General features: G+C 45.9%; 1 protein-coding gene across 3 annotated transcripts in view; it reads left to right on the forward strand.

Moving 5' to 3' along the window:
• Window positions 1–14,232, forward strand: part of LOC110303963 (tetratricopeptide repeat protein 41) — a 76,371-nt gene that overhangs the window by 48,435 nt on the left and 13,704 nt on the right. For all 3 annotated transcript variants that reach the window (XM_021175204.1, XM_029482185.1, XM_029482186.1), the window contains exons 10-13: window positions 1,212–1,351; window positions 9,210–9,381; window positions 10,056–10,203; window positions 11,534–11,686. In XM_021175204.1, the coding sequence (XP_021030863.1) occupies window positions 1,212–1,351; window positions 9,210–9,381; window positions 10,056–10,203; window positions 11,534–11,686 (613 nt within the window). The remainder of the gene's footprint in view (window positions 1–1,211; window positions 1,352–9,209; window positions 9,382–10,055; window positions 10,204–11,533; window positions 11,687–14,232) is intronic.

The following is a 14,232-nucleotide window of genomic DNA, read 5'->3' on the forward strand; positions in this document are numbered from 1 at the left end:
TTTTTTATAAGACTTGCCTTGGTCATAGTGTCTGTTCACAGCAGTAAAACCCTAACTAGTACATAAATCAAGGCAAGTTTTAAAACTCATTGGTGGGTACATCAGAGGTGGGCACAGTGAGATGAGGGGAGATGTTCTATAGGCCCAGGATGCTGTTTATTGATGTTCTCAGCTCTTGAATTGGTGGAAGCTAGTATTCTCCTAAGTTAAGAGTCTCTAAGATGCTTTTGTTTATTATTTTTAAGATACAGATACAGAGTGGCTATTCCAGAAAGCAAAAACTAGCCCAAGATAAAGAAGTTAGCCCTAGACCCTTCCCAACTCAGCCTTCTGAAAAAGCAGGGATTACAATCCCTGTGTCCCTGGCCGGGTTCCTATTTTGTTCTAACATTTTCTTTCTCTTTAATCTAGCAATTCAAGATAGTTGTAATAGAGGGCAGAATTGTATAAGAAATATAAGCATTTTTCCCCTTTTTCCTGAAAAAACTCACTCCAAAACACAAATTATAACAATACTTGGATTGAACTATATAATTGTTTAGCTCTTTAGATTTCAACTTTTATACAACAAGGTTATACAATACTATTATAGATCTTTACTGCATCATTTTAACTACTTGCCAATATTTGTAGTAAAATTTGCTGGTGTCTTGAACAAGAAATTGAAGCCTGGCCGGGTGGTGGTGGCACAGGCCTTTAATCCCAGCACTCGGGAGGCAGAGGCAGGCTGATTTCTGAGTTTGAGGTCAGCCTGGTCTACAAAGTGAGTTCCAGGACAGCCAGGGCTACACAGAGAAACCCTGTCTCAAAACAAAAACAAAAACAAACAAACAAACAAACAAACAAAAAATTGAAGCCTGATAGGATGGTATGCATCTATGATCCTAGCACTTTGGAGGCAAAGGTAGGGGATTGTGAGTTCAAGGCTGACCTGGGCTTCAGAGTGAGACATTGTCTCCAAAAACTGCAAAGAACCAGGCACAAACAAAACCAAATAAAACAAGCAACCCCAACACATACACACACCACATGCATGCATACAACGGGCCGTACCCGGCGGGCACGCACCGGCGGGCACGCACGCACCCCGTGGGCACACCGAGAAACACAGCTCCAGCTGTGGCATCCTAGAGCAGGATTAAGCAGAGGGAGGTCCTTTGTTCCTTCCCAGCTCGGTGCTTCAGGCCGATCTCCTTTTCTTGCTGTTCCAGTGCTGGAATGCAGCCTGTCCGAGATTACTGCTGCTGATAAAGGCAGAATTATCCTCTTTATTGGAAGTTTCCTGAAGCTAATGGGCAAGATCAATGAAGCTGAAAAGCTGTTCTTGAGCGCTGAGGACTTGTTACTACAGGTAAAGTGAGAAAAAGACTTAAGGCCTTCAAACTTGATTCCTTTTTTGTTCTTTCAGACACCATTGACCTTGTTCTTTTATAAGTTACTATACAGGTAGGGGGGTCAGTGCACTTATAAGTAGGGGGTCACCAGAGAGGAAGCTACAGTGTTAACCCATACCTCACTTGTCAAATAGACTGTAGTCAGCAGAGACTGACACCTGCAGATTGGTGTCACAGCAGGTGAAAATGGAATGACAATTTCCTGCAATTTAGCTGACATTTTCCTGAAGACAAGGAGGAAGTTTGATTATTTTTTTCTTTTTACTTTTTCTTTTATTTGTTTATTTGTTTTTGAGATAGGGTTTCTCTGTGTAGCCCTGGCTACCCTTGAACTCACTCTGTAGACCAGGCTGTCCTCAGACTCACAGAAATCTGCCTGCCTCTGCCTTCCCCAGTACTGGGATTAAAGGTGAGCTCCACCACCACTTGGAGATTGATTCTTTCTTGACTGTATTTTCTCAGAGATCTGTCTGCCTCTGCCTCCCTAGTGTTGGGAATGAAGGTGTGTGCCATTAGGCCTGGCAATCAAGTTGTCTTTTAAATGAAGGGACTGGAGAGATGGCTCAGTAGTCAAGAGTGCTTGCTGCTCTTTCAGAGGGTGGGTTTGGGTCCCAGAACCCATGTATTGTGCCCACACCACCTACATTACACTAGTTCCAGTGGACCTGACACACTCTTTACCTCCATGGGAACTGCACATATAACATGTATGTTCCCTTGGACACATTCACATAAACATAAATAAAAATAAGAGTCTTTAAACAAAGGAGTCAAAATGACAAGCAGCACAGCCATTTTTCAGGAGCTGTTCCTTCCATCAGAGCAGGTACTGTCCTGCCTGGTGGCTGGATGGAAGCAGACCACATTCCCATATTTGTTTGAAGATGAATACCCAGGTTGGGACAAGTGCAGTATCCATGGAAATGATGAGAGGTTTCCAGGAAGTGAAGGTTTCTCTCTTGTTTTAGTCCAACTGCTTGATTTAATTGTTTTGTTTGTTTGTATTTGTTTTTATTTTCCAGAGATTTTAGGGTCAAAGCCTGGTGGTCCCTGGCAGCCCCTAACACGCTAGGTTCAGCTACTCATCCTCAGTGTGCTGATTAATGAGACAACAAATACTAAGAAACAGTAAGAGACAGAGATAGGAGACCCCTCCAGTGTGCCCGCCCACTGGGAGAGGAGACATTGAGAGGTCCAGTCATGTCAAGTTCATCTCTGGGGTCCTGACATGAGGCTTAGGTTTACAGAGAGAGCACAAGACATTCCTAAGCAGTCCTAGGTAAGATGTGACCTTGCCCATCGCTGACTTGGCGTTGTTTCCCAATCCACTTGGCCTACCAAGTGGTCAGAATTATGTGTTAGGACTCTTTCTCCCTCTGGCTGACACCAGGGTTTCATTCTTACCTCCCATAGCATGAGGTTCTTGGGGGCTGAGGGTGAGGGATTCCAAATCTGTAGGACCACCAATCTCAGTTGTCAGATAGCCAGAGAAAGGGGCACGGGTGTCTCGTTAGAATACCTTCCTTGTTGCTAGGCCAGGCACAGTTTGAGTGCATTAAATGACAGACACTTACTTCATGGTCCTGGACTGGAAGCCCAAGGTCAAACTGCTGATGTAGATGATGTCTAGTGAGGCTCTGCATCCTGGTTCATAGACAACCATGTTCTGGCTGTGTTGTCATGAAGAATAAAGAACACTTTGGGGGCTCTTTAGATTTATCTAATTTTATGTACTTACTGTGCATTGGTGTTTCGCCTGAATGCATGTCTGTGTGAGGGTGTCAGATCCCCTAGAACTGGCGTTACAGGCAGTTATAAACTGCCATGTGGGTGCTGGGAATTGAACCTGGGTCCTCTGAAAGGACCAGTACTCTTTAACTGCTGAGCCATCTCTCCAGCCTCAGGGCCTCTTTTAAAAAAGTCCTCATCTTCCCCCACCCCCATTTTTTGGTTAGTTTTATGTCAACTTGACATAGACTAGAGTTACCTACAAGGGGTGTACTGGCTGGTTTTGTGGTCACCTTGACATAAGCTAGAGTCACTATAGAGAAAGAAGCCTCAGTTGAGGAAATGCCTCCCTGAGATCAAACTATAGGGCATTTTCCCAATTAGTGATCAAAAAGGGAGGACCCACCCCATTGTGAGTGGTGCCTTCCCTGGGCTGATAGTCCTGGGCTCTATAAGAATCATCCTGAGTGAGGTAACTCAGTCGCAAAAGGACATGCATGGTATGTACTCACTAATAAGTGTATATTAGTAAAAAACAAACAAACAAACAAACAACCCATACAGAATACACAATATACAGTCCACAGAATTCAAAAGGCTCAACAAGCTGCAGTGCCCAAGTGAGGACACCTCAGTCCCACTTGGGAGAGAGAAGAAAGAAGCAATCATAAGTGGAGAGGGAGGGAATTGGGAGGAAAAGTGGATGGGGAGGGGAGAACCTGATCTGGTATTGGGTGAGGGAAAAGGACTGAAGCCCTGAGGGCCAGCAGAAAGAATGTAAACAGGAAACCTCAGGAAATAGGAGGTTGGGGGACCCCCAGAGTGCATCAGAGACCTGGGAGGTGAGAGACTCCCAGGACTCACAGGGAGGGACCTTTGATGAAACACCAGCCCAACAGTAGGGAGAGGGCACTTATAGAACCCACCTCCAGCAGGAAGACAGGACATCAAGTGAGGGATGCGGTCACCATCCCACAGTCACATCTGTGACCCATAATTGTTTCTGTCTGAAAGAATTACAGGGATGGAAATGGAGAGGAGACTGAGGATAAGAAGGTCCAGCGACAGGCCCAAAGTGGGATCCGGGTCAAGGGGAGGTCCCAAGGCCTGACACTATTACTGAGGCTATGGAACGCTCACAAAAAGGAACCTATCATGACTGCCCCCGGAAAGACCCAACAAGCAGCTGAAAGAGTCAGATGCAGATATTTGCACCCAACCAATGGACAGGAGTAGCTGACCCCTGTTGTTGAATTAGGGAAGGCTGAAAGAAGCTGAGGAGAAGGGCAATCCTGTAGGAGGACCAGCAGTCTTAATTAATCTGGACCCTGAGATCTCTTAAACACTGGACCACCAAACAGACAGCATACACCAGCTGATATGAGACCCCCAACACATATGCAGTAGAGGACTTCTGGGTCTGGGTTCATTCAGAGATGAAGCACCTAACCCTCAAGAGACTGGAGGCCCCAGGGAGTTTAGAGGTCAGATGGGGTGGAGGGTGGGGGCATCCATGTGGAGACAAGGAGGGTGGGGAGGAGGTGTGGGATGTGGAACAGTTGGAGGGTAGGAGGAGAAGATCGGGGAATGGAATATGGAGTGTAAAAAATGAATTACAAATACAATAAAATTAAAAAAAGAATAAAAGCACCTGAGTCAACAGGGGGTGGGGGGAAAGAATGCAGGGTGAGCAAGCCAGGGGAAGCAAGACAGCAAGCCAAGGGAAGCAAGACAGTAAGCAGCACTCCTCCATGGCCTCTGTATCAACTCCTGCCTCCAGGTTCCTGCCCTGCTTGAGTTCCTATCCTGACTTCCTCCAGTGAAGGACTATATTCTAGAAGTGTGAGCCAAATAAACTCTTTCCTCCCCAACTTGCTTTTTGGTCATGGTAGTTTTGGTATGGTGCCTTAAGGGGAGGGGCAGCATTAGGAGGAAAGCCTGGGAGGTTAGGAATGTGAGCACTTATGCAAGGTGTTCTAGGGCTGGAGAGATGGCTCAGTGGTTAAGAGTATTGATCTCTTCCAGAGGTCCTGAGTTCAAATCCCAGCAGCCACATAGTTGCTCACAACTGTCTGTAATGAGGATCCAATGCCCTCTTCTAGTGTGTCTGAAGACAGCTATAGTGTACTCACATTCATTAAATAAATGAATAAATCTTAAAGAAAAAAAAAGGGAAAGAAAAAAAGAAAGGTTTTCTAGTTAGGGTTACTATTGCTATGATGAGATGCCATAGCCAAAAACCTGGGGAGGAAAGCCTTTATTTGGCTTATGCTTCCATGTCACAGTTCATCATCAAAGGAAGTCAGGACATGAACTCAGACAGGGCAGGAACTAGAAGCAGGAGCTGGTGCAGAGGTCATGGAAGATGCTGCTCACTGGATTGCTCCCCTGTTTTCTTATAGAACCCAAGGACCACCAGCCCAAGGCTAAGGCCACCCACAATAAGCTTGGCCCTCCACAGTGATCACTTATCAAGAAAATGCCTTAGAGTCTGGGCCATGGTGGCGCACGCCTTTATTCCCAGCTTTCTAGGGGGGAGACAGAGGCAAGCAGATCATTTGAGTTCAAGGCCCACCTGGTCTACAGTGTGAGTTCCAAAACACCCAAGGCTACATAGAGAAACCCTGTCTCAAAAAAAAAAAATTAAAAATGAAAGAAAGAAAGAAAAAAAAAGCCTTACAGCTGAATCCCATAGAAGCTCGCTCTTTCTTACCTTCTCTCTCTCTCTCTCTCTCTCTCTCTCTCTCTCTCTCTCTCTCTCCTCTCCTTCTCTCTCTCTCTCTTTCTTTTCTTTCTTTAATGCTGTCGTACTGAATTTCAGCAGGGACTCTGAGGGGCCATACATACTCCATCCACATGCCTGTCTTTCTTCCAGCTCAGCTGTGGCTATGACAGCTGGAGATGAAACAGCTATTTTAGACTGAGAAGTGTCCCTGAGAATAGAGGTCAGGAAGGGTCATGCAATGAAATAACAAGAGGCCAAATATCTGAGATCACTAATGTCTGCAGCTTTAAGTCTCTTGTTGATCTGTGGGTTTTAACACTCCTAAGTTAATCCCAACAAATACCTAAGGCAACCTTTGAGGGCACACTTGGGACAGAACAAAAAGACAGAATAGTAAGAATATATGGTCTTGAAGGGAGGCGCCTTCACACTGGAATGGCGTGCCTTTGCTGCTGACAGAACCAGAGATTTCAAATATCAGGATAAGTACACTGCCCACAGAAACAGTGCTCTCCTCCTAGTCCTCAGGGATTGCTTGGGGAATAGAATGATGTCACCTTGAGTTATGACACTCCTGTGATTCCTAAAGTCATTTGTGCCTATGTAGGCCTAGACTGTCCTGAAACTTCAAGTTCTCACACTTATCCACCGTTTTCAACAACATTCTTATAGGCACTTTGTAAGGACAAAGTGCACTCTTTGAACAATGAATATCATCACCACCACCACGAGTGTCTTCATAACCTTTAGAGATGTAACTTAAAAGCCACCAAATGTCATCTGCCTTTTGTAAAGTACCTAAATACAACTGTCCTTTGAGATGCCAGTACCCACACTTGGATGTGTCTGACCTTTTCTGAGTGCCTCTTTTTCTCCCTTGTGCTTAGAAATCTCCATTGAAATCTCTTCATAGACACCAGATCTACTTCAGATTAGTTGGTTCTGAAATTCTCTTTTGTAGTGAAGTCAGGACTCCTGGATTTGCTTGTGTGGAGGGCTCTCACAGGACAGGGAACTAACTCTTTGGGATATGGGTGACGGTGTGGGTATAGGCACCCATCCCTGCCATCACTGACAAGATCAGTCAAGTTAGAATGGAGGGCTAGGAGAGTGAACAACAGGCACAGGAGCTAGGAGGCTTGCCAAGTGAGGCAGGTTTGAATATATGCCCGGAAGGACATGTGAAAGAATGGGATTCCATACCACGCGGTGCTGCTTCCACAGCTGACGAGTCAGGATCTCAAAATAGATGGGACCTGTTTGCTAGATACCTGCCCAGAAGCTCTGGGTCAAAGGTTAGTGGGACACAGAAGAGCATTTTCTGTAAGTCCCAAAGAGTAGAGAAACTCAGTCTTTACATTCTCATCATGGGACTGAAGAGATGGCTTAGTGGTTAAGAGTTCAATTCCCAAAACCCACGTGGTGGCTCACTACTGTCTATAACTGTGGTCCCATGGGATCCAGCACGCTCTTCTGGTGTGCAAGTGTGCTTGAACACCAAACACCCGTATACATAAGTAAATACATCTTTAAAAAGAATTCTTATCATGGACTGGGCATGGCCTTTGATCCCAGCACCTGTGGAACAGAGTAAGAAAGATTTCTGTGAATTTGAGGTTGGCCTGGTCTACACAGTGAGTTCCAGGACAGCCAAGGCGACAGAGAGAAACCCTGTTGTAGCATGTATTATGCTCTACCTGCCTTTAGCTCTGAGAAGTGACCTCGATATCAGCTCCCTCCCTGCTTCCCTTGAATCCTCAGACAAAAGACACAGACACACAGTTGTTCAACTTCAAATTGCCTTCTTAGCCCAATTGCTGGGCACCGCTATCTCCCGCCTGGAAAACATGTCCTTATCTATACTCTTAGTCTCGTACCTCCCACCCGCCCTAAACTTCAGTGTCTAGTCCCATCTAGCCCCTGCCAAACATCCCTGACCACCTGCCTGTATGTAGGAGCAGCCACAGGCCCCAGCTCCTTCCAAGACCTCACATGGCTGCTGGGTTCTCCTCTCTCTAAAGCTTGGGGAATTCCCATCTCCTCCCTCGTGTCCCTGTGCCTGCCTCCTGGGACCTAGAAGTCCCACCTGTCCTTCTGCCCAGCAATTGGCCCAAGGCTTTCTTTACTGACAGATCAAGAGCCATTTGGGGAACAGGATCTTAAGATCAAAACCTCTCCCTACACCCTGCCTCATAAGTTAAAAACAAAAACAAAAGACAAACAGGAAAACAAACAAAAGACAAAAGAACACAAATAAATTCACCTCATGGAGACAGGCTCTGTCAACCATTTTGTAGGCTAACACTATGATACAACATACATTTATGAACAGTGACACAGATCATGACATCCAGTGTGTGCTGCATCATTAGTTACTAAACACACTCATACACATTCATTTTGGGTTTTCTGAAAAGAGATTCTAACAGCAAGATAACTCACTATTAATTCTCATTGCGTATACTGGGCATTTAGAAGACTTAAGTAACCAGTGTGTTGCAATTTCTTTTATTACATGTATGTATGTAACATACCACTAGGAAGCAGTTCTTTCCTTCGGCTATCTGGGTCCCAGTGACTGAACTCAGGCAAGTGTCTTTACCACAGAGTCAGCTCAGTGCCCCTTGACCCGCTGAAAGTACTTGGAGTTGAACCTAAGACCTCATGAATGCTGGTACTCTACCACTGAGCTACATCTGGTATTCATCTATCCAGTGTCTTCTGTGCACTGAAAGGGTCACAGGTCCCCAGACCTTAGCACAACTGGTGCCGTGATGGAAGTGCTATTTATGCCCTGGAACCCAGAATGTCGGCAGAAACACCTGGCAGAATGAGAACAAAGCCCCAATCCACAGAAGTCCACAGTTCTAGGAAAGTCCCTGAATGTACAAACCTTGCCTTTTGGCCTCTGTAGTTCTGCTTCAGGCTGACTGTTTTGGCTAACTGAGGTGTGTCAACCCAAGATGTAATTTTTGTACTTAAAAGCCCACCCTGAAGATGACTCCAAACTACCCAAAACACCCTGTGTAGTGGCTGACCAAGTGATAAGGCTTCCTATTGGCCGAAAGCCATGCCATACCTGAAATGGGCCATAACAACTTCTCCCTCATAGGCAGTAAGCAGTTTGTATTACAAACATGTCAGACATGAAGACTTGTTACCGTTAACTAATAATCTGTAAAAACATTGCCCAAAATAGACTTGTAGTTTGGTGTTTACTGTGTCATCTAATAACGATCTCATCATAGCCACTTCTCTGATAAATAGTTAAATTTCTCTGAGAAGTGATGTTCTGTGTGCCAGGAGCTGTCGCTGCCAACAACCTGTTTTCAGGAGTGGTTCCCTTTCTCATTTCTGTACAGAGCCCATCCATGACAGAAATGCTCCTCAAAGCTCAGAATGCCATTGGAGAATTATATCTTGAGATCGGGATGACTCAGAAAGGACTCACATATTTTCAGAAAGCTTGGTCAAATCTGCTGCGGTTTACACTCAGCGACCTAAAAATCAGCCAGGAATTGATGAAACAGAAAGGTAGGCAGATGCCTGCCGAGGCTGCTCCACCCCTCTCGATTCAGTGAGCAACCCCAGGGACCTTCTCTCTCAGGGAAAGGGACTGGCTAGGTAATTTTAAAGAAAAGTTTTTGCAGCCAAACATGGTGGTGCATATCTTTAGTTCCAGCACATAGGAGACAGAGGCAGAACCCATGTTAAAAAGGTGACATGGTGGCTGACATATGCTTGTATTCTCAGGGCTGAAGAAAGTGAATCCTTGAGGCTCCACCGACCCCTAACTTAGCTTGCTAGTCAGTTTCAGGCCACTGAGAGACCCTCTCCGCCAAATCAACCAACCAACCAACCAACCAAGGTAGATGGCATCTGAGGAATGAAACAGAGCTATCCTCTGGCTTCCTCATGTAGATACCACACCCACTTGTACCTACACGCTCATGGGCACCTATGCCGTTCCATTAAACAGATCCAGTCTTCAGGTTCATACTGTTGTCTGAGTCCCTTGGTCCTTTGACTGACACTTGCATACAGATGCTTTGTATGCAAACAAACCCTATTCAGTGTAGATCAGGGATGGATTCATCCAGAAAACCCCTGGTTCTTGGCATGGAGAAGAAATGATGTTGATGTTGACTCTTCAGGGGATAAACAAAACCTTAAGTGTTATGTTCTTTGTGAACATTTATTACCTGTAGTTAAAGTGATGAATAACCTGGCAAAATCGGCGCCTGGGGAATTCTTAAAAGAAAACCACGTTCTGGAATACGCTACTGAAATCTCCAAGTATGTGACTGACAATCCCCGTGATCATGCTACCATGAAATATACTGAAGGTGTTCTCATGTAAGCATGAACATTTCTCTTGTTTTCTGAATTAGCTACTGCTTCTTCTTCTTCTTCTTCTTCTTCTTCTTCTTCTTCTTCTTCTTCTTCTTCTTCCTCCTCCTCCTCGTCCTCCTCCTCCTCTTCTTCTTTAATTAATATGGTTGGGGGCTGATGGTGTAGCTCAGTTGGTAGAGTGTTTGCCTTGCGTGTGTGAAGTCCTGGGTTCAATTCCCACAACAGCATAAATTAGGCACAATGAATCATTAGGCACAGTGTAATCCCTGCACTTGGAAGGTAGAGACAGGAAGAGAAGGGATTCAAAGTCATCCCCAGCCTTGTATGAAATTCAAAGCCAGTCTAGGCTAACATGAGACCCTGTCTCCACATTATATCTATATCTATATATTTATTATTTGTATTTGATCTGTACCTGTTACCACATCTCCCATATAACTCATTGGTTTGATGCTGTGGATTCATCTTCCAGCACAGTACATTTCAGACAAGGATGGTCAGGGGTCCTTCTCAAGGCACTTTTGTCTGTATCTGGACACATTCCTGGTTGGCATGACTGGCAAGCATGCTATTGACATCTAGAGGTGGAGACCAGGGATGCTACTATAATGTATAGGGCAGGCCCACAACAAGGAATTATCCCACCCAAATGTCTACACTGTAAAGGTTGAAAAATGCTCTTTTCTTTCTTTTGTTCTTTTTTTCCTCCTCTTCTTCCTCTTCCTCCTTCTCCTCCTCCTCTTTCTTCTTCTTCTGAATCAAGATCTTCCCAAGTAGCCCAGGCTCTGAAATTCACTATGTACCCTAAGCTGGTCTTGAACTCATGATCCTCCTGTCTCAGCCTCCCAAATACTGGGATTGTTGGCATGTTCCATGATGCCTGACTACTGTGGTTTCTGTATGTCTGAGGTCAGGAGCTAGAGTACATGCTAGCATGCACAAGGCTTTTGCTGAACCCCTGGAATTCCTCCTTCCTAAAGACACGGGTTATGCATACCCATGTATATAGATAGACATACACAGGCACACACAGAGACATACATACATACAGACACACACATAGACACAATACAGACTTCACACAGACACACAGAAATACACATAGACACACACAGACACACAGAGACATAGACATACATACATACATACATACACACAGAGACACACAGACACACAGACAGACACATACACTTCTCAGTGCTTTTGAGGGTATTGATCCCTCCACCTGCTACCCTGGATTTCATGAGTGTTGTTGCTAGCCCAATGAATGCGAACCTTTTGCTGTAAGCATTCTCCATGCCTGGTAAACCACAGGCCTGTGTTTCCTTCTTAGGTTGGCTTCCGGAAACGCAGCCCTGGCCAAACTCAAGTTTCAAGAGTGTTTAACTATCAGAAGATGGCTATTTGGCAATAAAAACATACTAGTTGGAGAAATTATGGAATTCTTAGCAGATTTACTATTTTTTCTACTAGGAGAAAATGAAAAGTAAGTTTCTATAGACTGTTTCAAGAACGTGTGTGTCTCTCTCCCAGTTCTCTAACACCTGGGGTGTGCTCTGACTTAATGGGCCATCTTGCTTCTTTGTCTCTAGTCCTGCTCATAAACTGAGTGGGGTGCACCCTTCCTGAGGGCCCTGCCCTCCTGTGTTTGTCAGGGCATCTACTACAAAGCCTTCTGAAAACTCTGGACCCACAGAGTGGAGGCTTTGCAGCAGGTAAGGACACAGGAGCCCAGGCCTCTCATTGTGAGTGTTTGTGAGTAGGCGTGTTTCATTCAGGCCGCAGCCTGGCTGCTGTCTGCAGGACCCCATCCCACTGTTCTGTCTCCTAACTCCATCAGGCTTTGAGATGTGGCACTGTCCTCAACTCCTTACACAGCTAAGTGGAGAAGAGGGTGGTAGGGATCCTCACAGGGCCCTGATGTGAGCATGCCTAGATCTGTGTTTGCTGGCTGCAGGGTTGTTAACTCCCAGCAATTGCCCTGTCACCGCAGGGTCAGCTGACAGTGTTCAGGGCTGCTCAGTTGTGAAGTGTGGCTAGGGTTTGGGGCTTGGTTCCCCAGCCCTCCTCTCCCCTCCTCTTCTCCTCCCTTCCATCCCCTCCTCCTCTCCCTTCTGCTCTTCTCCCCTCCCCCCTTCTCCTCTCCTCTTCCCTTCCTCCCTTCCCCTCCTCTCCTGTGGCCTTTTCAAATGTTAAGGCAATTTTATTAGTAGCCATTTCTTGTTTATCCTGGCTAGCTTCCAAATAAATGAGCTACTTCCTAGCCTAGTTCCCTGAGACACTTGCATTTTAGCCTTGACCTGGCTCTCTCTGCTGCTCCAGGTGTTTCCCCAAGGTCTCTCCAGGACCCTCTCATTGTGGCCTCAGCCTCTCCCTCTCCCTCTCCCTCTCCCCCATTCCAAAACTGGCAGAATCTCCTCTACTCAGTTATTGGCTGATCAGTTTTTATTGACAAATTAGAGAACAAATGGGGGAGCAATGTTTACACCACCATGAGACAGGAGATTCTTAGAATAGGCACAACACTGCTGTGTCTGATTGCAGCCAGACATAGAGGCAGAGCGATCAGCATCTGAGTAACACAAGGATAATCTTCACACAATGCCCCAAACCACGGCTACACTTTAGGACCATTTCCGCTCCTCTCATCAGTAGACAAATGCTATTGGTAATTGAATAAACGAGGACAGGATTGCTCCTGGTGGAAAGGGTTTTAATTGTAGATATGAGGGAGAGCATTTCCGGAAGGCAGCTAGAGGAGTCTAGACTGATCATGGTCCCCAGACTGAACCGGGCCACGAGAGGAGAAAGACAGGGAGTGGGGGTGGGGTATAGTCGAGAGAGGAAGAGGAGGGAAGAAGAGAGAGGGGACCAGGAGCCAAAAGTAGAGGGCCAAGAAAGATGCTGAGAAAACATGTAACCAAGACTGCTGAGGTTAGGCAGGAAAGAGAAGCTGGGTGAAGAGACAGGAAGCTCAGTGGCTGGAGAGGCTTGGGCAGGGGGCAGGGTGAGAAGTGCTGAGGAGCCAGGACTCTGTAAGGAGGACTTGCGATGATGATGATGATGATGATGATGATGATGATGATGGGAGGACCTGGCTGCCAGAGTCCACTTTGATATGTTAATAGGCACCTCAGCCATTAGTCTTGGGTTTCTTTGATAATCTGTAGTACTTGAACATAAATCAGCCCAAGCCCTTTCTAGCCAATACTTCAAAGGTAAAGACTAGTCCAAATAAGGGAGGAACTAGGTAAGGTGGTATTTGGGCTTGTGTCTCTGGCTGGATTCAAGATTTTGTTTCTGTTACTGAATGACAGTGACATGGGACAGGTGATCATCATCTTAGGCTCTTATTGACTTGGTTTTGGCGAGGTAAGCTGGGCGGTGAGGATATCTTCCTGACAGGATCCTGGAGCCCTGAGTGCAGAACCACTAGGTCTAGGTGCTCTCTTGATCTCCCTGCTCTACAGCTGCCTTCTGCATCAACCCATTCTGCAAACTCTGGGCAATCCTTCCACCTTCCTGAAGGTTCTTCAAAGTTTCAGACCTGAGCGAGGGGTGTAGCTCATTCAAAGGGGTTGAGGATGAGCACATGAGGCTATGACAAAACACCACAACCATGCCAATGCATAGAAGAAAGCCTGTAGCTGGTCTGGCGGTTTCAGAGGGCTGGGGTCCATGTGGTAGAGCAAAGGCATGGCAGCGGGAACAGTTGACAGCTCACATTTGATCTGAAAGTAGGAGAATGATTCCAGTCTTTAGAAACCTCAAAGCCTGCCCCTCGGTGACACACCTCTTCCAGCAAGGCCACACCTCCTCATCCTTCCCAAACAGTTCCACCTACTGGGAACTGTGTATTCAAACTTATGAACCTATGAGGACCATTCTCATTCAAACTACCACAGAGGCCCTAGCTTTGATACCTAGCACTACAATAATACTATAATTAATAACAATAATACTATTACCACCACCAGAAACAATACCAACAGCAGGGATTGAGGATGAAGCTAACTTGGTAGAACGCCTGCC

This window comes from Mus caroli, chromosome 10, assembly GCF_900094665.2.
Source record: "Mus caroli chromosome 10, CAROLI_EIJ_v1.1, whole genome shotgun sequence".
Classification (NCBI taxonomy): Eukaryota; Metazoa; Chordata; class Mammalia; order Rodentia; family Muridae; genus Mus; species Mus caroli.